The sequence below is a fragment of the Staurois parvus genome, unplaced genomic scaffold (genome assembly GCF_062004578.1).
Source record: "Staurois parvus isolate SC_StPar_1 unplaced genomic scaffold, SC_StPar_1.0 ptg000799l, whole genome shotgun sequence".
In the NCBI taxonomy this organism is placed as follows: Eukaryota; Metazoa; Chordata; class Amphibia; order Anura; family Ranidae; genus Staurois; species Staurois parvus.
Genome location: NW_028318595.1, coordinates 1,858,605 through 1,884,196, shown reverse-complemented (window position 1 = coordinate 1,884,196; position 25,592 = coordinate 1,858,605). Strand labels below are relative to the sequence as shown.

The window sequence follows — 25,592 nt, the reverse complement described above, 5'->3', positions numbered from 1 at the left end:
CCACTTCAAGATGTTCCTCATTAACTGCTTTAACCTTCAAATGAGGCCACCCAGCGTGTAAATGCAGAGTGGGAAGTCTTTATCTATTTGCCCTTCAGGCACCCTTGGTGGAGCTGCCAGTGTTGGAATGGAAAGCTAATTTCTAGTAATATGAAGTAGCGCCACCTAGGGGGTGAACAACTGTGAAAACTAGCAGAGCCATTACAGGTAATGGTGTCATTTTTTTCACAAAAATAGAGCTTTCTTTTGGTGGTATTTGATCACCACTGGGCTTTTTTGATTTTTTGTGATATAAATGAAAAAAAAGGACTAAAAACTTTGAAAAAAAAAATGTTTTTACTTTCTGCTACAAATTATATACAGTATGCGGTCTGCAAGTAGTTAAATTGACATTCAGCACTAAAATTAAGATCAGTGTGTAATATTCCCATGCTGGAACTTAGGTTGGTAATCAAAACTCACTAAAAGATTTGAAAATGCTTCCTGTACATACTGTTCTTTCACACCAAAGCCAGTATGTACTTAACCTCCCTGGCGGTATTCCCGAGTGTAGCTCGGGGTAAAGTTTCAGTACCAAAAGCGGTAACCCCGAGCTACACTCGGGCTTACCATGCGGCGTTGCACAGGGATTCCCTACAGCGCTTACCTTGTCCTTCGCTCCCGCGATGTGTCCCCTGTAGCGTCCCCGGGCATCTCCTCCGGCCGATACCGGCATCTGGCTTCCGTGTTCCGGTCCCTGTGACGTCAGGACGTACGGGCGCCGGAACCGGCAGCAAATTTTAAAATATTTCATAGCAAAACATTCCTGTATCAAACCATTTCACATACATTTTGTCCCTACTGCTTTGCCCTGTGCCCTGCCTGCATTTTGACTGTTCTTTCTGCCTGGAAACTGAGAAAAGTCCATGGCGTCCAAAAAGCGTCCCTTTAGGTCAAAATCGGTTTTAGACCGGCTAGAGAACAGCAATAGTAAATCAGAACTACTTGCAGAATTGAGTGATAATGATTCATGGGGGAAATTCATCATCAGACACTGAAAACGATTTTGCGACTTTGCTCAGTGATGTGCGAACTTGGCGCAATATTTCAAATTTCAGTGTTTTTGGTTTGATTATATTATTGAATTAAATTTATTATTATATTATTATTTTTATGATTATTTATTAAATTATAATTTATGATTTCGTGTTTCAAGTTTTAAAATATCCGGAATGTTTACTAGACTCTTGTTCGGACAGATTTCAGGGAGTTATTCCTAAATTACAGGCCTACAATAAAAAAAATACATATTTCCATGCAAAAAAATGTACCGCTTTCAGCACCAAAAATCTGAAATAATCAGACCGCCAAGGAGGTTAAAGAATATCTATCATAATTTTTATTTTACAGTTCTGTTGCCTAGGGGGCAATCTATATGAAGTACTTTTTCATAAGTGCTTTCTCACCCAAGTTATGAGTACCAAACCTGCCCCGGCTGATCTGACAACAGCTATAAAAGAGATGGCTGATTCATAGCTGCACTTTTCTAAGACAAGCAGAGGCATGAAGACTGTATGGGGGGGGTAACAGCCTGTGCATTCTTCTCGCCGTTACTTGTCCCAGGAGAATGCTCAGCCCAAGACAAACTGCAGCTATGAATCAGCCGTCTCCTTCATAGTGGTTGTCGGCTGTGGAAAGAGGGAAGGGGGCAAGTCAGACCTCATAACTAGGGTTAGAAGCAGGAGCGGACTGACAACTCATGGGGCCCCCGGGCAATAGGGGATCATGGGGTCCCTGTGTCCTTGCCCAAACTCAAAAAAGCCTATGAAAAAGGTACCAGGGGGCATCTCATGGGGCCCCGTACTGACCCCGGGCCCTTGAGTGGTGCCCGAGTTTCCAAATGGTCAGTCCGCCCCTGGTTAGAAGCCACTTAAGAGACATGGGGCAAAGTACTACATATGCTTTGTCCAAATGGGGACAGAACTGTAAAAAATATGATAGATCTTCTTTAAACCCCCAGAACATTATGGGGAGGAACTTCGTAAAGCATTTACAACACTTTTCTGGTGGTATTGGCTTTAAAACATCCTGAAGCAAATTCATAAAAAGTACTGCAACAGTTTCAGTAACAGTCCTGATTGTATAGGACAGATTCATGTAGTTCTTTTTTGTGTCGCTTTTAAGATGTGTCTCTGGCTGCAACAATTTAAAGAGGTCCTTGAAACTAGAGATACTTAAAGTGGAGTTACACTCACGCTGTCAAAAAATAAAAGTCAGCAGCTACAAAAACTGTAGCTGCTGACTTTTAAAAAAAAACAGCCACTTGCCTGTCCCTTGGTCCCCTGCTGCCCGTTTCACCAGCTGTCCTGCATTCCAGGCACCGGCATCTTCAGTGTGGGCATCTGGCTGTGATAGCTTGCAGCTTCACAGCCGGGTAACCACTGCGCATGCGCGAGTAGCTCTGCGCTTCATGAATGGTCCTGTAGTCTTCTGGGACCTGTCACATGTCCCAAAAGACTACAGGGAGGGAGGACACCTTCTGCTTCTGATCGCCTAGGCGATCAGACCGGAAGTGGGAGCTGGTATCCGCTCCGCCCCCCTGGGTATCCGCTCCGCCCCCCAAAGGTGCCAATCCTTAATGGGGAGCAGTCCTTAAAGCGGAACTTCCCCTTTTGGGTGGAGCTCCACTTTAAGAAACATTATTAATAAGGATTTACTTCATTGATTGCTAGGATTCAGGCCCCAGCATCCTAGCAACCAATGAGGCAGGGCACACTGACAGTGGGCAAAGCCTGATAGGGATATCTGAGAGACTAGTTCCCCATCAGTTCCCTTAGCCCAGGGGTAGGCAACCTGCGGCTTTCCAGCTGTTCCAGGACTACAAGTTCCATCATGCCTCTGCAAGTCATAGCTGTAACTGTCAATGTCTCATGGGAAATGTAGTTCCACAACAGCTAGAAAGCCGCAGGTTTTCTACCCCTGCCTTAGCCTATTGATTGGCAGCAGCTTGCAGATTCCATAACCATTTTTCAAATCAATAGCAGCTTTAGAATCCACACAGTAGTGTCCACTTTTAATCACAGGATAAGCGGACCTGATGGATAACTAGTCCCTGGGTTCCTCATCATGCTCTGCCCACCCAACAATTCACCTCTATGACCATCTGTCCGTCTGTCAGATGCAGTGGCCAGGAGCAGTCTCCTCCTTGCTAGCTATGTTGTTGGGTGGCCTTGGAGCACGTGCCCAATATAAGCAAAGGCAAGACAAATGTGGGGGATGGGGGTCAGCCTCCCATCCCTCCTGCCACTTCGGGAGTAAGAGGGAGCCTTTTCCAATCAAGTAGGTAGGTTTACAAAGCATGTATGTAACGGAACCAACCCCAGACTGCACTTGGGTACTTCCGTTGAAATACCGCTTCCCCGTCCGAACACCGACAACAGACACCACAGCTGACCATACAAGACTAGACGACACCAGTCTGTCTGAACATGGAACTCTTTATTTGAAACTTGAAATGGATTTTTATACACTCAGAGGACAGTCCCCCCTCCCTGCATAATGACACAGGGCGGGGCAATCTACACTTAGCAACAAGAGAAGCACAGGTATTCAAACTTCACACCAGCAGACAGTGCCATCAGGAGGGAGGGCTGCTGGAGACCCCCCCCCCCCCCCCATCAATAAGCTAATACACATAAACACATACATCCCATAATAGTTTGCTCCCAAGCAAGACACACAATAGAACAATGGGATGCAACCACATGGCATTAAACAATCAACAACCCCCACCCCACCTATACATGTCTACACAATATTAGGACAGATCACCCTGTACCTCTAACAGGCACAGGGTGACTTACACATAAGAGGGATATGGGGAGCTGAGACAGGGGTCTCCCCACGTCTCCAAAGTGAGTTGGGTTCCATGGGCCCCCCACCCAAAGTGACTCCCGTCACAATGTAATAATATGGCAGACAATACTACATGTACTTTATCCCTTGTGGGACAGAACTCTTAACAAAAAAAAAAAGAAGGTAGACCGTTTACAGCTCTACTGGCAGGATCAACAGGTAAGAAAATTCAGCTATAGGGGAACACTCAAGAAAAACAAAAATCAAACCAATTTTTTTTTTATTTCCCCTCCCCCCTTACCCTACTGGATACTTTAGGTAACCCGCATCTGCCTAAAGCTAAAATACAGCCAGATAAATCAACCTTAGATTAAAACGATTCTGCATCCTCCAAGTACTCCCTTGAAACTGTTCTGAAATGGAAACTGTATCCCATTGCAGAATTCCTATGGGGAAAATAACTCTTCACACTCCTCCAACTCTTATTTCTGCTCAGCAATGTGACTGGCTGAACTTCAGTAGCGCTGCCGCTGTCGCAGTGTTCCCGGTTCTCCGGCTTCCTCTGCCCGGTGTTATCTGCCAGGCAGAGCCCGCTATCGATGTCCTGGAGAGAGACATTGAAGTTATATTTCGGTTACTGGCAGCTTGTTCAGCTGGAAACATTTTATTTTTCATCTCTCCTGCGTCCCCCTCACACAATGAGCCCGGCTCGCTCTTGTCACAGTAACAGCCAAGAAAGTTTGAGCAATCTGCCATGTGTCTCTCCAGGGGACGTCAGCTATGTGCCACGAACTCCCCGGTCTATCCGGCACTTCACGCGGTGTGCTGTGCAGATGGCTTGTGCCAAGATGCCAGATAGTCAGTATTAGAGCATTAACCCATGATAACCCTTCACAGAGGGATGGTTGGGGGAAGACAAGGTTACAATAAAGGCAATCTGCATTGTGATACTGCAAGTCCGGGCTGTAAAGATTAGGTCATCCGCTTACTGTGACTAGCTTTGGAAAAAACAAAAAGTTATGCCTGTAGAGATTTACAGATATCATGAAAGGAGACAATAAACTACTACCCTGGCTAGAGTGTAAGACCCGCCATACACATATACAGTACAGATACATACATAAGGCCCGCCATACACATACAGTACAGACACATACATAAGGCCCACCATACACATACAGTACAGATACATACATAAGGCCCGCCATACACATACAGTACAGATACATACATAAGGCCCGTCATACACATACAGTACAGACACATACATAAGGCCCACCATACACATACAGTACAGATACATACATAAGGCCCGCCATATACATACAGTACAGATACATACATAAGGCCCGCCATATACATACAGTACAGATACATACATAAGGCCCGCCATACACATACAGTATAGATACATACATAAGGCCCGCCATATACATACAGTACAGATACATACATAAGGCCCGCCATACACATACAGTACAGATACATACATAAGTCCCGCCATACACATACATACATAAGGCCCACCATACACATACAGTACAGATACATACATAAGGCCCGCCATACACATACAGTACAGATACATACATAAGGCCCGCCATATACATACAGTACAGATACATACATAAGGAACGCCATACATATACAGTACAGATACATACATAAGGCCCGCCATACACATACAGTACAGATACATACATAAGGCCCGCCATACACATACAGTACAGATACATACATAAGGCCCGCCATACACACAGTACAGATACATACATAAGGCCCGCCATACACATACAGTACAGATACATACATAAGTCCCGCCATACACATACATACATAAGGCCCACCATACACATACAGTACAGATACATACATAAGGCCCGCCATACACATATAGTACAGATACATACATAAGGCCCGCCATATACATACAGTACAGATACATACATAAGGCCTGCCATACATATACAGTACAGATACATACATAAGGCCTGCCATAAACATACAGTACAGATACATACATAAGGCCTGCCATACATACAGTCATGGCCGAAATTGTTGGCACCCTTGATATTTTTCCTGAAAATCAAGTATTTCACACAAAAAAGGTATTGCATTAACACATGTTTTGCTATACACATGTTTATTCCCTTTGTATGTATTGGAACAAATATAAAACAGAGGCAGAAAAGCAAATATGACATAATGTCACACAAAACCCCAAAAATGGGCTGGACAAAAGTATTGGCACCCTTAACTTAATATTTGGTTGCACACCCTTTGGAAAACATAACTGAAATCAGTCGCTTCCTATAACCATCAATAAGCTTCTGACACCTCTCACCCGGAATTTTGGACCACTCTTCCTTTGCAAACAGCTCCAGGTCTCTCTTATTGGAAGGACACCTTTTCCCAACAGCAATTTTAAGATCTCTCCACAGGTGTTCAATGGGATTTAGATCTGGGCTCATTGCTGGCCACTTCAGAACTCTCCAGCGCTTCTTTGCCATCCATTTCTGAGTGCTTTTTGACGTATGTTTGGGGTCATTGTCCTGCTGGAAGACCCAGGATCTTGGACGCAAACCCAGCTTTCTGACACTGGGCCCTACAGTGCGACCCAAAATCCTTTGGTAATCCTCAGATTTCATGATGCCTTGCACACAGTCAAGGCACCCAGTGCCAGAGGCAGCAAAACAACCCCAAAACATCATTGAACCTCCACCATATTTTACCGTAGGTACTGTGTTTTGTTCTTTGTAGGCCTCATTCCGTTTTCGGTAAACAGTAGAATGATGTGCTTTACCGAAAAGCTCTATCTTGGTCTCATCTGTCCACAAGACGTTTTCCCAGAAGGCTTTTGGCTTACTCAAGTACATTTTGGCAAACTGTAGTCTTGCTTTTTTATGTCTCTGTGTCAGCAGTGGGGTCCTCCTGGGTCTCCTGCCATAGCGTTTCATTTCATTTAAATGTCGACGGATAGTTCGCGCTGACACTGATGCTCCCTGAGCCTGCAGGACAGCTTGAATGTCTTTGGAACATGTTTGGGGCTGCTTATCCACCATCCGGACTATTCTGCGTTGCAATCTTTCATCAATTTTCCTCATCCGTCCACGACCAGGGAGATTAGCTACAGTGCCATGGGTTGCAAACTTCTTGATAATGTTGCGCACTGTGGACAAAGGCAAATCTAGTTCTCTGGAGATGGACTTGTAACCTTGAGATTGTTGATATTTTGCCACAATTTTGGTTCTCAGGTCCTCAGACAGTTCTCGTCTCCTCTTTCTGTTGTCCATGCTTAGTGTGGCACAGACAGACACACAATGCAAAGGTTAAGTGAACGTCTCTCCTTTTTATCTGCTTTCAGGTGTGATTTCTATATTGCCCACACCTGTTACTTGCCCCAGGTGAGTTTACAGGAGCATCACATGCTTGTAACATTCTTATTTATCCGCAGTTGTGAAAGGGTGCCAATACTTTTGTCCAGCCCATTTTTGGAGGTTTGTGTGACATTATGTCGAATTTGCTTTCTTTCCTCCCTTTTTTTGTTTTGTCCCAATACACACAAAGGGAATAAACATGTGTATAGCAAAACATGTGTTAATGCAATACGTTTCGTGAGAAATACATGATTTCCTGGAGAAATATCAAGGGTGCCAACAATTTCGGCCATGACTGTATACAGTACAGATACATACATAAGGCCTGCCATAAACATACAGTACAGATACATACATAAGGCCCGTCATACACATACAGTACAGATACATACATAAGGCCCGCCATACACATACAGTACAGATACATACATAAGTCCCGCCATACACATACATACATAAGGCCCGCCATACACATACAGTACAGATACATACATAAGGCCCGCCATACACATATAGTACAGATACATACATAAGGCCCGCCATATACATACAGTACAGATACATACATAAGGCCTGCCATACATATACAGTACAGATACATACATAAGGCCCGCCATAAACATACAGTACAGATACATACATAAGGCCCGCCATATACATACAGTACAGATACATACATAAGGCCCGCCATACACATACAGTATAGATACATACATAAGGCCCGCCATATACATACAGTACAGATACATACATAAGGCCCGCCATACACATACAGTACAGATACATACATAAGTCCCGCCATACACATACATACATAAGGCCCACCATACACATACAGTACAGATACATACATAAGGCCCGCCATACACATACAGTACAGATACATACATAAGGCCCGCCATATACATACAGTACAGATACATACATAAGGAACGCCATACATATACAGTACAGATACATACATAAGGCCCGCCATACACATACAGTACAGATACATACATAAGGCCCGCCATACACATACAGTACAGATACATACATAAGGCCCGCCATACACACAGTACAGATACATACATAAGGCCCGCCATACACATACAGTACAGATACATACATAAGTCCCGCCATACACATACATACATAAGGCCCACCATACATATACAGTACAGATACATACATAAGGCCCGCCATACACATATAGTACAGATACATACATAAGGCCCGCCATATACATACAGTACAGATACATACATAAGGCCTGCCATACATATACAGTACAGATACATACATAAGGCCTGCCATAAACATACAGTACAGATACATACATAAGGCCCGTCATACACATACAGTACAGATACATACATAAGGCCCGCCATACACATACAGTACAGATACATACATAAGTCCCGCCATACACATACATACATAAGGCCCGCCATACACATACAGTACAGATACATACATAAGGCCCGCCATACACATATAGTACAGATACATACATAAGGCCCGCCATATACATACAGTACAGATACATACATAAGGCCTGCCATACATATACAGTACAGATACATACATAAGGCCCGCCATAAACATGCAGTACAGATACATACATAAGGCCCGCCATATACATACAGTACAGATACATACATAAGGCCTGCCATACATATACAGTACAGATACATACATAAGGCCCGCCATACATATACAGTACAGATACATACATAAGGCCCGCCATACACATACATACATAAGGCCCACCATACACATACAGTACAGATACATACATAAGTCCCGCCATACACATACATACATAAGGCCCACCATACACATACAGTACAGATACATACATAAGGCCCGCCATACACATACATACATACATAAGGCCCGCCATACACATACATACATAAGGCCCGCCATACACACAGTACAGACACATACATAAGGTCCGTCATACACATACAGTACATACACATACATAAGGCTAGCCATGCACATACAGTACAGACACATACGTAAGGCCCGCCATACACGTACAGTACAGACACATACATAAGGCCCGTCATACACATACAGTACAGATACATACATAAGGCCCGCCATACACGTACAGTACAGACACATACATAAGGCCCCATTCACTCCTGAGCGATTTTCTGCTTGAAGCTTGTAGCTCCAAAACGCTCAACAAGCCAAATCCCATTCATTTCAATGGCCCCTAATCAAATGTGAGCATTCTGTCACCTGAAGCAAAGCACCTGTCGCTTAAAAAAGTACATGAGCTTCTGTTTGGCAGATTACAAGTGTTCTTGATCCCATAGACGTCAATAGAAACGTCTGAAAATGTGTGACTTGAGTGTTTTACGAGTGTTTTGTCGTGTTTTGTCATGTTTTTTCTGCTCAAACAGCAGCTCTCCAACCCAAATTTCCTCCCACTCTTCTCCCTACAGTGCTTTCTATTGGTTAAACAAAAACGCCTGAAGTTGTAAAACGCTTCTAAAACGCTTGTGCTACACTTCTAAAATGCTTGTGCTACACTTCTAAAACGCTTGTGCTACACTTCTAAAACGCTTGTGCTACACTTCTAAAACGCTTGTGCTACACTTCTAAAACGCTTGTGCTACACTTCTAAAAACGCTTGTGCTACACTTCTAAAACGCTTGTGCTACACTTCTAAAACGCTTGTACTACACTTCTAAAACGCTTGTGCTACACTTCTAAAACGCTTGTGCTACACTTCTAAAACGCTTGTGCTACACTTCTAAAACGCTTGTGCTACACTTCTAAAACGCTTGTGCTACACTTCTAAAACGCTTGTGCTACACTTCTAAAACGCTTGTGCTACACTTCTAAAACGCTTGTGCTACACTTCTAAAACGCTTGTGCTACACTTCTAAAACGCTTGTGCTACACTTCTAAAACGCTTGTGCTACACTTCTAAAACGCTTGTGCTACACTTCTAAAACGCTTGTGCTACACTTCTAAAACGCTTGTACTACACTTCTAAAACGCTTGTGCTACACTTCTAAAACGCTTGTACTACCCTTCTAAAACGCTTGTAGTAAACTTCTAAAAACGCTTGTACTACCCTTCTAAAACGCTTGTGCTACACTTCTAAAACGCTTGTGCTACACTTCTAAAACGCTTGTGCTACACTTCTAAAACGCTTGTGCTACACTTCTAAAACGCTTGTGCTACACTTCTAAAACGCTTGTACTACACTTCTAAAACGCTTGTGCTACACTTCTAAAACGCTTGTACTACCCTTCTAAAACGCTTGTAGTAAACTTCTAAAAACACTTGTACTACACTTCTAAAACGCTTGTATTAAACTTCTAAAATGCTTGTGCAAAATTTTAAAACGCTTGTACAACACTTCTAAAAACGCTCAAAAACGTAAATAAAAATGCCAGTAAATCGCTCGGCTCAGGTGTGAATGCAACCTAGGCACACAGTTCTCTCTTGTTAACTAGATTCCCCTATCCATGCTAAACCGCATGATGGAGAAACCTCCCATGCTGGCTATTGTATTCTGACAGCCACTTCACCCAGAAAATTGTTACAATTACAAATGTTTAGGCATTCTCATGTTTATTTCTTTTGTTTGTATTGTATGACACAAAATAGTGGAGAAACTAAAAACCAATCTGACACATTCCATGCAAAGCTCTAAAAATGGACTGGACAAAATTAATGGCACCTTCTCAAAATTGTAAGAAATAATTGTATTCCAAGTTTGTGATGCTCCTGTAATTTGTAATTAAACTCACCTGTATCAATGAACTGGTGCTGACAACATAGAAATCACATCGACAACCAGTTAAAATGGTGAACAATTGACTCAACCTTTCTGTTGTGTCCAGTTGTCTTTTGCTAAACTACTCAGTCCCACCCTCACTTTTCCCCATAAAATGTCTAAATATTCTGCAGTACCAAAAAACACATATTTACTCTCCTTGAGCCCCTTTCCTCAGAGCTGATGACCAACCAGATAGTGCTGTCATGTCTGCAACCTGTCATTTAATTCCTTTAGGACCGAGTGCTTCCCTTTGGATAGAAATTTAAAATCTCTTCAAATTGTTTGTCTGCATCATGCAGACAGGTGAGTTTCACTTGAGAAAGGGGTTTTTACTCAAACATTGTGATTCCCACCACCATCTGATTCTGAGTCCCGCATGCCAGCTGAAGGCTTTTTCTGGTTTGCCTAGTGTTGTACAATCAATGACATCCTATGAAGAGTTCAATCTCTAGTTCACTTTTTCTATCCAAAGGGGAGCACTCGGTCCTAAAGGAATCAAATGACAGGTTACAGACATGACAGCACTATCTGGTTGGTCATCAGCTCTGAGGAAAGGGATTCATCCCCGAAACGCGTCAGCAATTTGACCGCACTGACAGTGAGAACACCTTGCCCGCCGTTGTGGCCATTGTAATTTTTCTATGCTTTTTAGATACATGCTTCGTCTGTGAGTATGTTTTTATTATTCTTTCACTCCTACAATAAACCTTGGATAATGCACTAGGTGTGTGCGCCACCTGTTTTCTCTCTATCCAGTGGCTGATTTCCCCGTCTGAGGAGGGCTGCACCCCTGGAACATTTCCTTTGGTTGTCGCTGTCCTGGTACCCTTGGCTTCCCTTTTGGCTGTGCATATCCTGAGGTGCTGGAGAGTACAAATGATATCCGGTTCAGAAGTGGGAGGATGTCAAATCCTTGGAACGCTGGACGGGCTGAATGGACACTAACAGCTCAGCATTGCCAGAGGTAAGTACAGAGGAGGCTGAGTGGTGGGGATGGTATTAGCTCACCTTTTTATTTTTTCTAAAACGGTGAACAACTTAAGATGACAAATGGACATTTTTTTTTTTTAAATGCAGTTCTGCGTTTCTTCCACAGGTATCCACAGTGACAACTGCAGCCTGACATCTTCAGCTGTCACCATACATCTCCCTATGCCAGACACAGTGACAGCTACAGCCAGATGGTTTATTTGTAAACAAACCTCACGTGACCACCATGAATGGATGACATGATGATCACATGATTTGTTCACCATGCTCATTGGTTCCTGATGGTCACTCTGAGACCAGCTGTCAGTGATTACAGTGATTATGGTTACAGACACACGCACACCTTGCCAGGAAAAGTCAGTGAATGTAGACCTCTCCCTTTCCTTAGCACCCACCATGGCTAAAGCTATTACACTAAATGTTAATTCTACTAATACAACTTACTTGACTTTTTGAATCCAGATACAGTAGTCTGTAATATACAGGTCATTAAGAATGTACGCGGGATCGTTTTCTTGAAATATTGAGTGAATATCCAGCAAGATCTTGAGGACCGCAGCCTTGCCTAGAAGTTTGAAAATAACAGAATAAGTTAAATAAGTCACCGGACCAACCGTTCGGCTAGGTACACAGTTTGCATTTGATCCGTTTGTGCAATGTGTTTTGCGGTGCGTTTATGCACATGCATTTTTTTTCTAGTTGCTAGGCAGATTTCAAATGCAAAAACTCTTTCCTCTCAAAAATTCCTCAATAGCCAAACAGGATATAAAACCACTTTGTGTGCACCAAACGTCTTTGCAAACCCTGATATTGCCATATAAAAGTAGAAGTGACATCATCACTGTGCTGTACATAGCCTGTGCAGAAAGCAGGAGGAGTCTAGCAGGCTTCACCTACTACAGGCTGCCTGCAGAAAACTACAGGAGGGGCGGAGACAAGACCAGTCACCCTGCACAAGGAGAGAGAGCAGCAGTGAGAGGTCTTTATTACAGGAAGTCAAAATCTCACACTGGATTACTGCACAGATCCGGAAGAAATACACAAACACACCAAGATTCAAGGAAGAATATACAGGACTCTTGTATTTAGACATTATTTGTTTATCCTGGAATTCAGCTTCAAAAGATCAGCAGATACCCTAGTCAGCTGGACAGCATCTGCTTCCAATAAGATGCAGCCGCTGCTTGGGTATTCTGACAACAGCTGGTGCCGGCTATCAGAATACAATAGCCACCGTGGGAGATTCGTCCATCTCTGCTCTTTAGCATCAGATTGTATAGGTTATGGCCAACTTTACACTATACAATCTGAGTTTTAAGAAAAACAATGAAGGTGAGGAACATTTGTCTGATTTTATGTGAATGGAGCATTGGTGAGCTGCTGCATACAGCATGTTACTTATAGAAACTTACACTGCAGTTGTACTTAAAGCCCAACTCCTAAAATGTATCCCTTGCAGTGGGGCTGTGACTGCACTGCAAAGGTTAGCGCTCATTTAGGTCTAGTGGACGGAAAGAAGATCTACTTACCTGATCCTCCATGTCGCTAGACCCGTGCCCGCAGTGTCTTCTCCCCCATGCTCCAGTGGTCTAAGATCTTGAACATCAAACCAATACAGGGTCCAGAGCCCCGTACTGGGCAAGATGACAATGAGAGTCAGTCCATCACTAAGACCTAGTTCACACTGGCATTGAAAGCAGGCCTTTGAGAGGCATCTTTAACGCTCCTCAAACGCCTATGCAAATGATACCATGGACAGCGCACAGTGCTGTTCACATCATCAAAACATGAAGCATTAGAATTGTTTCAAAACTGAAGCCTCATGTCGAGTCAGGAGGAGTTTGAAGCCTTTAAACGCCTCCGATGCAAGACTTTGGTGATGCTCCACAAATGCACTGGCATGCGTTTGTGAGGTGTTTGCAGTGCGGTTGTGGCGTGTGAATAACATTACAGTTTATTATAAGCATTTGTGGTGAGGTTTTAATGCTTGTAAAATGCTTATAAAATTCCACATAGGGCATTGGGGGAGCATTTTTAATGCCTGCAAAATGCCTGTCTAACGCCCATACTAAAACCCAGTAATATCTGTCTAACGCCCATACTAAAACCCAGTAATATCTGTCTAACGCCCATACTAAAACCCAGTAATGTCTAATGCCCATACTAGAACCCAGTAATGTCTGTAGAATGCCCATACTAAAACCCAGTAATGTCTGTAGAATGCCCATACTAAAACCCAGTAATGTCTGTAGAATGCCCATACTAAAACCCAGTAATGTCTAATGCCCATACTAGAACCCAGTAATGTCTAACGCCCATACTAAAACCCAGTAATATCTGTCTAACGCCCATACTAGAACCCAGTAATGTCTGTAGAATGCCCATACTAAAACCCAGTAATGTCTGTAGAATGCCCATACTAAAACCCAGTAACGCCTGTCTAACGCCCATATTAAAACCTAGTAATGTCTGTAGAATGCCCATACTAGAACCCAGTAATGTCTGTAGAATGCCCATACTAGAACCCAGTAACGTCTGTCTAACACCCATACTAAAACCCAGTAATGTCTGTAGAACGCCCATACTAAAACCTAGTAACGCCTGTCTAATGCCCATACTAAAACCTAGTAACGCCTGTCTAACGCCCATACTAAAACCCAGTAACCTCTAACGCCCATACTAAAACCCAGTAATATCTGTCTAACGCCCATACTAAAACCCAGTAACCTCAGTCTAAAATCCATACTAAAACAAAGTAACCTCTGTCTAACGCCCATACTAAAACCCAGTAACCTCAGTCTAAAACCCATACTAAAACCCAGTAATGTCTGTCTAACGACCATACTAGAACCCAGTAATGCCTGTAGAATGCCCATACTAGAACCCAGTAACGCCTGTCTAACACCCATACTAAAACCTAGTAACGCCTGTCTAACGCCCATACTAAAACCCAGTAACCTCAGTCTAAAACCCATACTAAAACAAAGTAACCTCTGTCTAACACCCATACTAAAACCCAGTAACGCCTGTCTAACACCCATACTAAAACCCAGTAATGCCTGTCTAACACCCATACTAAAACCCAGTAATGCCTGTCTAACACCCATACTAAAACCCAGTAATGTCTGTCTAACACCCATACTAAAACCCAGTAATGTCTGTCTAACACCCATACTAAAACCCAGTAATGCCTGTCTAACACCCATACTAGTGCCTTTGTTAGGAGTCAGGATTTTAGTCAAGTGTGAAGAAGCCCTGAGCGTAGGGGAGCGCCCACTGCAGGAGAAGCTAAGAATTACAGCAAGTTAAAGTGCAAATGTCTCCCTTGAACAAAACAGTTAACCCTTGCAGTTTGGGCACAGCCCCACTGAAAGGGATCATTTTTACCTTTCCTGGAGTTGGGCTTTGAAGAACACCAGTCACAACTGGGACTATGAAAGATTTTGACTATAAGTGCCTGGTCATACTGATGCGATTTACAAATTGAAATCACATCTAATGAATGTGAATGTCAGTGTCTTAACGTGCGATTCGCTGCAGCGTGAATTCTAAAGTAGTTTTTGCATTACTTTTTCTGCAGTTTTGTTGCGATTTCACATACATAGGAGTATAAAGAAATCGCACTGCAAATTGCAAGCAATCGTTGAAAATCTTCAGAAGTAGCAATAAAGTCTTCAGAAATGGCACCTGAAATTGCGCAGAGATTGCACACAAATCTCATGATTTTTAATTGCATTTTAAAATTGTGTGACCGATGATCGTGGCGATTTGTGTGCAATTTCTGAAGATTTTATTGCTACTTGTGAAGATTTTCAACTCTTTCTTGCAATTTTCAGTGCAATTTCCATTATATTCTATGTATGTGAAATTACAACATACCTGCAGAAAAAGTAATGCAAGAATTACTGTAGAAATCGCGCTGCTGCAAATCGCACACGTTAACACACTGACATTCACATTGATTAGATGCAATTTCAGGTACGATTTCAATTCGCAAATTGCACCTGAAATTGCATGACTGTACACTTAAAGTGGTTGTAAACCCTAACACATACCCAGTGAAGTGACTGGTCTCAGGTGATACAAAGACAAAACAAATCCTCCTACATAAGTTCTACCTGTTTATCTGCAGTCTCTACAACCAAAGTCCCGGATTTATAAAGTTTGTTTGACCTTTCAGAAAACGGGACAGGAAGCTGAAATTACACACTGCAGAACTTAGTGAGGAGATCTCTGATAGCTGATTGGAGGGAAGGGACACACCCCCTGCACACAGCTCACAGGAACAGAGCTGAGACTGTCAATCTGCTGGAGGTCCCTCCCCTGTCACCATTTTGCTCTTGCTGTCAGAAAAACGTGTCAGAAGTGACTCATTCTGATAGCAGAGGAAGAAAGCAGCAGACAGAAATGACTCTTAGTGCTCTGGATTGAGACAAGCACCCACTAAAGAGGGACATGCTTTGTTCTTATTTCACGTCTGAAGTTTACAACCACTCACAGGCTGTCAATCACAGGCTGTGTGCTAGGGGTCCCTCCCCTGTCACCTTTTTTTCTCTTGGTGTCAGGACTTGTCAGAAGTGACTCATGCTGATAGCAGAGGAACAAGGCACTAGACAGAAAAAAAAAAGACACTTAGTGCTCTGGAGTGAAACAAGTACACACTATAGAGGGATATGCTTTGTTCATATTTCACATCTGAGGTTTACAACCACTTTAATTAGCTGATCCTACTTTTCTTTTTTCTGTTCTCTTTAATGTTTACCTTCAATATGTCTAGCGAGGTAGAAGTAACGTGGTCTGTGGCAAAACTCATGAGTAGGTTTGGGGAGTGGATTATGAAAATGGGTTAAAAGTGGAGTTCCCTTTAAATGGCTCCAGCGCTCCTCATGGCTGTGAATTCCTGGCTGCATTACTCGCAGGAGATAAAAATAACAGATATTATCTAAACTCAAATGTCTTTTTGGCTTTCCTCCGCATTCTAATATTTTCGCACCCCTTCTCTTGGCAGACAACACTCTGGGCTAAAATACTATCCAGATTGTAATAAATAAAAGACACATTTTTCAGTCTAACGTGAAGCCCACAGCCTCCCCGCAGCGGCACGAACAGATCGATGCTCACAAATTCACAGGGCTTGTTGTGGTTGATGGCGCTCCCCACCCAGGAACTTACTCCAAGCCAGAGCCATCTGCACAACAGGCCGAGAGGCGAGACGCTATTGGATGGGAAAACATTAACATGGAAACCACACTGTCGATGGCTGGCAGACGCTGGCGGACGGTCTACTTACTAGCGGATCATTCCAAGCAGAGATGTTTTCCGTTCCAAGTACGTCTAGTGGAAAGACTTTCTAAAATACATTCTGTTTTATTAATGGACAAATATCCACCCCCCCCAAACTACTGTTGCAGAAATGCATCAAATGGTTTGAGTACTATTACCCGCCACTGCAAGTTTTCCTTAAATGTCTTTGCTCAGATATTATCCCAAAAATATTAACTGGTAGAGCCATTTAGGATTCTATGAGAACTTTGTGAGACAGTGGGAGCATGTTGACTTTTGCATCAGCAAAACATGCCATGTTTTTACCACCCCTCAACTGCTTCTCCCTTTAGCTGTAGAGGCAGCGGCTGGGGATGTACACATGCCATGGCCTCAATGCTTTGTTGTGCGGCTGAGGCAGGACTTATATCCCCCCCCCCCCCCTTGTTGCGCTTTGCAGGTGGTACCACCCACCGAGCGCAAGCCATACTGCAACCACCCCACAATGTTTGTGGTTGCAGTGAAGTAGGTCAGCATTTAGGGGGTTAACCCTTTGAGGACCGTAAGGTTTTGGAACACCAAAAGAATCCATTTTTTTGTTTTTAAAGTTCGTACACTTCAGTTGCTGTAACTAAGCCATTTCATGAAATAATTGGCAAAAAGCTAGATCCATTTGTGGTTTGTTGATAAGAACTAATATTTTGACTCAAACCAAAATAAAAAAAAAGAGTTTTAAGTTCTTAATCAGATGATACACGCAATTAAAAACATGGGACAAATACATCCCTTGGTCCTCAAAGGGTTAAAACATGCAGTGAGGAGGTGATACAATGCCTTCTCACTGCCTTTCAAATGCACTCTGAAGAGCAGACCAAACACAGATCACTCTTCAGAGAGGAAAGAGTGTAAATGAGCCCTTAAAGTGGTTGTAACCCTAAGAATATTTTTTTAAATAACAAACATTTCATACATACCTGCTTTGTGTAATGGTTTTGCACACAGTAGCCCCGATCTTCCTCTTCTTAGGTCCCCCACCAGCACTCCTCCCCCCCCCCCGAAGAATGCCCCCACTGCAAGCCAAGGGGGCACTTAAGTGGGCTCACTCCCAAGCCACGTTGTCCATTGACACAGAGCACGCCTCAGCCCCATCCCCTCCTCCCTGGCTGTGATTGACAGCAGTGGGAGCCAATGGTTCCCACTGCTATTTCTGAGCCAGTGAGGAGGGAGAGAGCAGAGAGAGCCGCTGCTCTCATGCACAGCGCTGGATTGAGATCAGGTTCAGGTAAGTATAAGGAGGGGGGGGTTTGGGTCTGTAAGCTGCACTCAGAGGATGCATTACGGTAAAAAACCTTCAGCCTTTAGATCCAATTTAATGTTCAACAGGTCAAGCAGATCTTTGAAAATGAAAAAGAAATCATACCCAATCTGATCAATGAGATGAGATCCTGGATAGCCTTGGTCACCAGACGGAAGTTCCTATGGAGTGGATAGCATAACACACGTCTCCCAAAAGACACCAAGACTTCCTTGACCGACTTGTAGTTCTGTATTATAGAAAATAAAACGCTAAAACGTTATTCTACCTTTCACCACAATTTTAGGAATACATTTACATTAAAGTCTAAGATTAACTTTTAAAAAAAATTTGGGGAAAAAAATGTGAAGTAACAGTACAGAATTTGCAAAACACTTATAAAGCCTTCTGGAAGATTCAAGCAGTTTTGTTGTCATCATGAAGATTTCGCAAAAATCCCAATATGCAATTCTCCAGCCAATGAATAGTACACACCAGAGCTCCTCCTCTTGTAAATGGTGAAGGTCCTCCCATTACAGATGCAGGTGTCGGACGACCTCTTCTGAAAAACCACTGGCCCTCTACTAACGTTTGTATTATAAATACAGGTGAAGGTCCTTTTTAATGTTCACCATAATTTAAAGCGTAGCTCCACCCAAAAGGGGAAGTTCCCACTTTAAGCTTTTGTCCCCCACTCCCCATTAAGGATTGACACCTTTGGGGAGCAGGGGGGAGGGTGTACCTGAATTTGACAGGTACCCGGTCCCACTTCCGCTGCGATCGCCCAAGTAATCGGAAGCAGAAGTTGTCCTCCACCTCCCTCCTTCCCCGTAGTCTTCTGGGACACGTGACAGAAGACTACGTGGCCATTCACAAATCGCAATGCTTCTCGGGCATGTGCAGTGGGTACCAAGCTGTGAAGCCACAAGCTGCCACAGCCGGGTGCCCACACTGAAGATGCCGGCGCCAGGAAGAGAAGACGGCCGGTGAAACCAGCAGTGGTGAGGACACTGCTGGACCAAGGGACAGGTAAGTGGCTGTATTTTAAGAGTCAGCAGCTACAGTTTTTGTAGTGCTGACTTCTATTTTTTTTTTTTTCAAGTGGAACTCCGCTTTAAGAATGGGTTCACCTTTTGGAGTATGTTATACATTACACTAGGGATGAACTGATACCGATAATTTTCACGAGTGCTCATACTTGTGAAAAAAATACTCCCAATACCTTAACCGATACTTTGCGGTGCCATTTGCATTAATGGACACAAATGGCACTGCAAAGATTAGCATGCGATTTGAACAGGAATGCGATTCCTGTTCAAATTGCATGCGGTTTTCCCACTGTTCCTGTGTGAACCAGGAGTGGTGGAAGCCTCCCTGCAGGCATCTCATGCTGAGTCTGAGTGGTAGGAGAGGAGAGAAAGCGGCAGGGATCTGAAATCCCCACCACTGTACTTCCTCTTCTTGCAGGGATGACAGTTTGGGCTAGAGGGCTGTCGATTGGTCAGCACCATCACATGGACAGTGCTGTCCAATCAGATGCCGTTTAGCCGGTACTGTCATCGCTGCAAGGAGAGGAGAGAAAGCTGCTTCACAGATCTGGGGATTTGAAATCCCCACCACTTTCTTTCCTCTCCTTGCAGGGATGACAGCTTGGGCTAGAGGGCTGTCGATTGGTCAGCACCATCACATGGACAGTGCTGACCAATCAGATGCCGTTTAGCCGGTACTGTCATCGCTGCAAGGAGAGGAGAGAAAGCTGCGGGGATTTCAAATCCCCAGACCTGTGAAGCGGCTCTCTCTCCTCTCCTTGCAGCGATCACAGTTCGGTCTAGACGGCATCTGATTGGTCTGCACTGTCCATGTCACAGTGCTGCTAACCAATCAAAAGTCTTCTAGCCTGAACGGTCATCCCTGCAAGAAGAGGAAAGAAAGATTCAAAGATTTGAAATCCCCGCCGCTTTCGCTCCTCTCCTACCACTGAGAATACGGAGCATCTGCCACCCTAGTATACATCCCCACTCGCCCACTCTCCGCTGCGGGAATCCTCCCTGCACTGCTCCTGTGTGAACTCAGGCTATGACAAGCCTGGGTTCACACAGGAGCAGTAGAGAAATCGCATGCGTTTTGGACAAGAATCGCATTCCTGTTCAAATCGCATGTTATTCTTTGTGGTGTAACTTGCAATCGTTAACACAAATCACTCCGCAAAGTATCGGTAATCGATATAGGCAAGTATTCGACCGAAAGTATCTATACTTACTGATAAAAAAATGGTCTTGGTGCATTCCTACACTACACCCATATTTAGGGTGTAATATGTAACATGCGTAAGGTTTCACCCCCCTCGGCACCTTTTGCACCCCATCCCCTCCAATTGCCCTCCCTTTTCTTTCATAAGATTTCATTTCTTTCAATCATAGAGGCTCATAATTACATGGTGGCATTACTGGAAAGTATCTGTACTCATACTTACTGATAAAAAAAATGGTATTGGTGCATTCCTACATTATACCCATATTTAGGGTGTAATGTGTAACATACGTAAGGTCGCCCTCCCCCAGCACCTTTTGCACCCCTCCAATTGCCCTCCCTTTTCATTCATAAGATTTAATTTCTTTCAATCACAGAGGCTCATAATTACATGGTGGCATTACTAAAGCTTTCTGTTTTTAGGAAGCCCTTTGCAGCCTCCCACCAGTCCTATTCTCCCTGCGTTACATAGAGAAAAACAGAGATCCAGCGATAAAGGTACTGGGTAATAAAAAGGGAAAAGAATGAGGGTTCCAGGATACCAGGAAAGGCAAAATATAAGAGGATTTGTTATGATCCGCCAGGTGGTGCCTCCGGCGGCCCACAGGACAGACCTACCCAAAGCGTGGAGTCTAAGTCCCAGTCTGTGCTTTCACCAGGGCCCCTGATGGTGGGGATGGACTTGTAACAGACCAGGGCCAGGTCACGACCTCTGAGCAGGCCCACCAGTGGCAGAGGGAACCTCCGGGGATGTATAGGTACCGGGAGAGCCAGATGTGAGGAGGACGACGGGACCTAGCAGGATGGGTCACGAGCAGTGGTCCCGTGGGGTAAGCGAGGTACAGAATCGGCAGGCAAAGAGTAGTCAGGTCACACGCAGGGTCAGCAGGATAAGCCAGTCCGCAGATAGGTCAAACAAGCCGGGAGTCAGGAGGGGAGAAGGCAGAGTAGTCAGGGCAATCCGGGTCAAACACAGGAGAAGGCAGCGTAGTCAGGACAATCAGGGTCAATATGCAGGTACAGGAACTCAGGATCACAGATAGACCTTGCGGCACTCTGTGACAGTGCAGGGCATCTTTAAATATTGCACCCTGCACTGTCGTTGGCCGTCCAGGACGCGCCCCCGGGCAGTCATTGGCCGCCCAAGGGGCGCCCACGGCTCCTACTGCACATGCGCGGCGTCCTGTCAGCTGCGGCCCGCCGGGACCTGGTGCTTGTGTCCCGGAGTGAGCCGCCGCTAGTGCGCGTGTGCCGGAAGAGGGGCCGCCGCGATCCCTGACAGGATTAAACCTCAGCTTTAACAAGAACTTGTCTGGACAGAAATATGAATGCAGCGGTTGCAAATTTGTTTTTAAAGGTGCAGGTTAGTGAGTCGAGTCACTGACCCAGAACAAACATGCACGGAGCTCCATGCTTTTTTAGTGACTCGCGTTGAACCAAGATTAGCATGATAATGCCTCAACCTTACATTAAAAAAAAAAAATGGCTCCCATATTGCGATCCTCAAAGGTTCACTTTAAAAGGCCTTCTTCTACCCCCAACAAAGAAGACAGCTGGGACTTTAATGCCATATGACACAAGGACATTGATAACCTACGCTGGTAACTCTGAGCTTCAAGATAAACGACATCAACAAAACCGCCGTGTGTAATAACCCGTGCATAGGCAATCTGGTAACATAAAATCATTAAGACGCTCGCGGATCTATTTATTTTCCTCTTCGCGAAACACATCCCAGCAAAGCAACATGTGGTATTTATAGAAGACATGTGCACAGCGCTGCCCTTTAAAAAATGATTAATGAGCCGGTTTCCCAGAAATTCGGTGCTGACATGGGGGTGGGGGTGTGATGTATGGTCACCACCGATTGTGGAGAGAGCTGGTAATACGCGAGACCTTAAAGGAGGCAATTAGACATTTTCAGGGATGTATCCCGTCTGTGAACAAGGCTGCATTTACCGCAGATTAAAAATTAAATCCACATCGGCAGTGCGGAGGCTCGGAGCTTGTTACATGAATATTTCAATTGTGTTGTACTAAACACAACGCGACTCGAGAGGAGATGATCACGTAACTCTTCATTAGCTGAAAAACACTACGCCGGGCATGATGGTGGGAAGGGCTGGGTTCGGTCTGAAGGTACACTGTGAACCATTTTCAGCGGAGACAAATTTTGAGTTAAGGTTCATTCTGCTCTAAAGTGGAATTTTAGTTATTGGTGGACAATGAGTCACAGTTTTGGAAACTGCAACGTGGCGCTCTCTCCGCCATAATTCCCAGTCTATTCCTGTCTACCTTGGAGTTCTGGGCAGTCCCACCCATATTTGTGTATTCATGACAATACTGATCCGTTCTCCATAATATAGGATACAATTTAAAAAACCCAATAGGGATAAATTGAAACTCCTCATAATGGGCACAGCAGGTGTGCAAACCTGGGATCTCAGAAAAGGGACGTTTGGAGACCCTCATAATGGGCAGAGCTGGTGTTCAGACCTGGGAACTCTGTGCAAAAATAGTGGAAGCCTCTGACAATGGGCACAGTAGGTATGCAGACCCAGGAATACAGAGATAGGATGGTGGGAGCTGCTATAAATGTGCACAACAGGTGTGCAGACCTGAGAACTCGGCACAGGGATGACAGGAAACCCTCATATTGGGCACAGCAGATGTGAAGACTTGGGATGGTGGAAACCTTTATAATGAACACAACAGGTGTACAGATCGAGTAAATCAGTGCAGGGATGGTAAGAACCCCTCATAATGGTCAGAGCAGATGTGCAGACCCAGGAACTCAGTGCAGGGATGGAGAGAACCCCTCAGAATGGTCAGAGCAGGTCTGCATACCCAGGAACTCAGCTCAGAGATCAGAGTTCTTAAACTGCTACTAAACCCAGGACCCTGCATTCACTATATCTGGTCTCCCCAGACCTTGCATTCACTATATCTGGTCTCCCCGGACTCTGCATTCACTATATCCGGTCTCCCCGGACCCTGCATTCACTATATCCGGTCTCCCCGGACCCTGCATTCACTATATCCGGTCCCCCAGGACCCTGCATTCACTATATCCGGTCTCCCTGGACCCTGCATTCACTATATCTGGTCTCCCCAGACCCTGCATTCACTATATCTAGTCTCCCCAAACCCTGCATTTACTATATCCGGTCTCCCCCGGACCCTGCGTCCACTATATCTGGTCTCCCAGGACCCTGCGTCCACTATATCCGGTCTCCCCGGACCCTGCATTCACTATATCCGGTCTCCCAGGACCCTGCATTCACTATATCCGGTCTCCCAGGACCCTGCATTCACTATATCCGGTCTCCCCGGACCCTGCATTCACTATATCCGGTCTCCCCGGACCCTGCATTCACTATATCCGGTCTCCCAGGACCCTGCGTTCACTATATCCGGTCTCCCAGGACCCTGCGTCCACTATATCCGGTCTCCCAGGACCCTGCGTCCACTATATCCGGTCTCCCAGGACCCTGCGTCCACTATATCCGGTCTCCCAGGACCCTGCGTCCACTATATCCGGTCTCCCAGGACCCTGCGTCCACTATATCCGGTCTCCCAGGACCCTGCGTCCACTATATCCGGTCTCCCCGGACCCTGCATTCACTATATCCGGTCTCCCCGGACCCTGCGTCCACTATACCCGGTCTCCCCGGACCCTGCATTCACTATATCCGGTCTCCCCGGACCCTGCGTCCACTATATCCGGTCTCCCCGGACCCTGCGTTCACTATATCCGGTCTCCCCGGACCCTGCTTCCACTATATCCGGTCTCCCAGGACCCTGCGTCCACTATATCCGGTCTCCCAGGACCCTGCGTCCACTATATCCGGTCTCCCAGGACCCTGCGTCCACTATATCCGGTCTCCCAGGACCCTGCGTCCACTATATCCGGTCTCCCAGGACCCTGCGTGCACTATATCCGGTCTCCCAGGACCCTGCGTGCACTATATCCGGTCTCCCAGGACCCTGCGTGCACTATATCCGGTCTCCCAGGACCCTGCGTCCACTATATCCGGTCTCCCCGGACCCTGCATTCACTATATCCGGTCTCCCCGGACCCTGCATTCACTATATCCGGTCTCCCCGGACCCTGCGTCCACTATACCCGGTCTCCCCGGACCCTGCATTCACTATATCCGGTCTCCCCGGACCCTGTATTCACTATATCCGGTCTCCCCGGACCCTGCATTCACTATATCCGGTCTCCCAGGACCCTGCATTCACTATATCCGGTCCCCCCGGACCCTGCATTCACTATATCTGGTCTCCCCGGATCCTGCATTTGCATTCACTATATCCGGTCTCCCCGGACCCTGCACTCACTATATCCGGTCTCCCCGGACCCTGCACTCACTATATCCGGTCTCCCTGGACCCTGCACTCACTATATCCGGTCTCCCCGGACCCTGCACTCACTATATCTGGTCTCCCCGGACCCTGCATTCACTATACCCGGTCTCCCCAGACCCTGCATTCACTATATCCGGTCTCCCAGGACCCTGCATTCACTATATCTGGTCTCCCCGGACCCTGCGTCCACTATATCCGGTCTCCACGGACCCTGCGTCCACTATATCTAGTCTCCCAGGACCCTGCGTCCACTATATCTGGTCTCCCCGGACCCTGCATCCACTATATCTGGTCTCCCCGGACCCTGCATTCACTATATCTGGTCTCCCCGGACCCTGCGTCCACTATGCCCGGTCTCCCCGGACCCTGCATTCACTATATCCGGTCTCCCCGGACCCTGCATTCACTATATCCAGTCTCCCAG

At 45.2% G+C, this 25,592-nt stretch overlaps 1 protein-coding gene across 7 annotated transcripts in view; it reads right to left on the bottom strand.

Moving 5' to 3' along the window:
* Positions 1-3,456: 3,456 nt before the first annotated feature.
* The window catches only part of SHQ1 (SHQ1, H/ACA ribonucleoprotein assembly factor), a 105,291-nt gene continuing 83,155 nt past the window's right edge, over positions 3,457-25,592 (bottom strand). For 5 of the 7 annotated variants that reach the window (XM_089654803.1, XM_089654802.1, XM_089654804.1 and 2 more), the window contains exons 10-12: positions 18,674-18,797; positions 12,436-12,556; positions 3,457-4,438 (exon numbers count right to left, since the gene is read on the bottom strand). In XM_089654803.1, coding sequence (XP_089510929.1) covers positions 4,327-4,438; positions 12,436-12,556; positions 18,674-18,797 — 357 coding nt within the window. In that variant the 3' untranslated portion in view covers positions 3,457-4,326. Of the gene's footprint in view, positions 4,439-12,433; positions 12,557-16,489; positions 16,601-18,673; positions 18,798-25,592 lie in introns of those variants that run through there. The other 2 variants (XR_016306546.1, XM_089654807.1) reach the window with 2 other exon arrangements.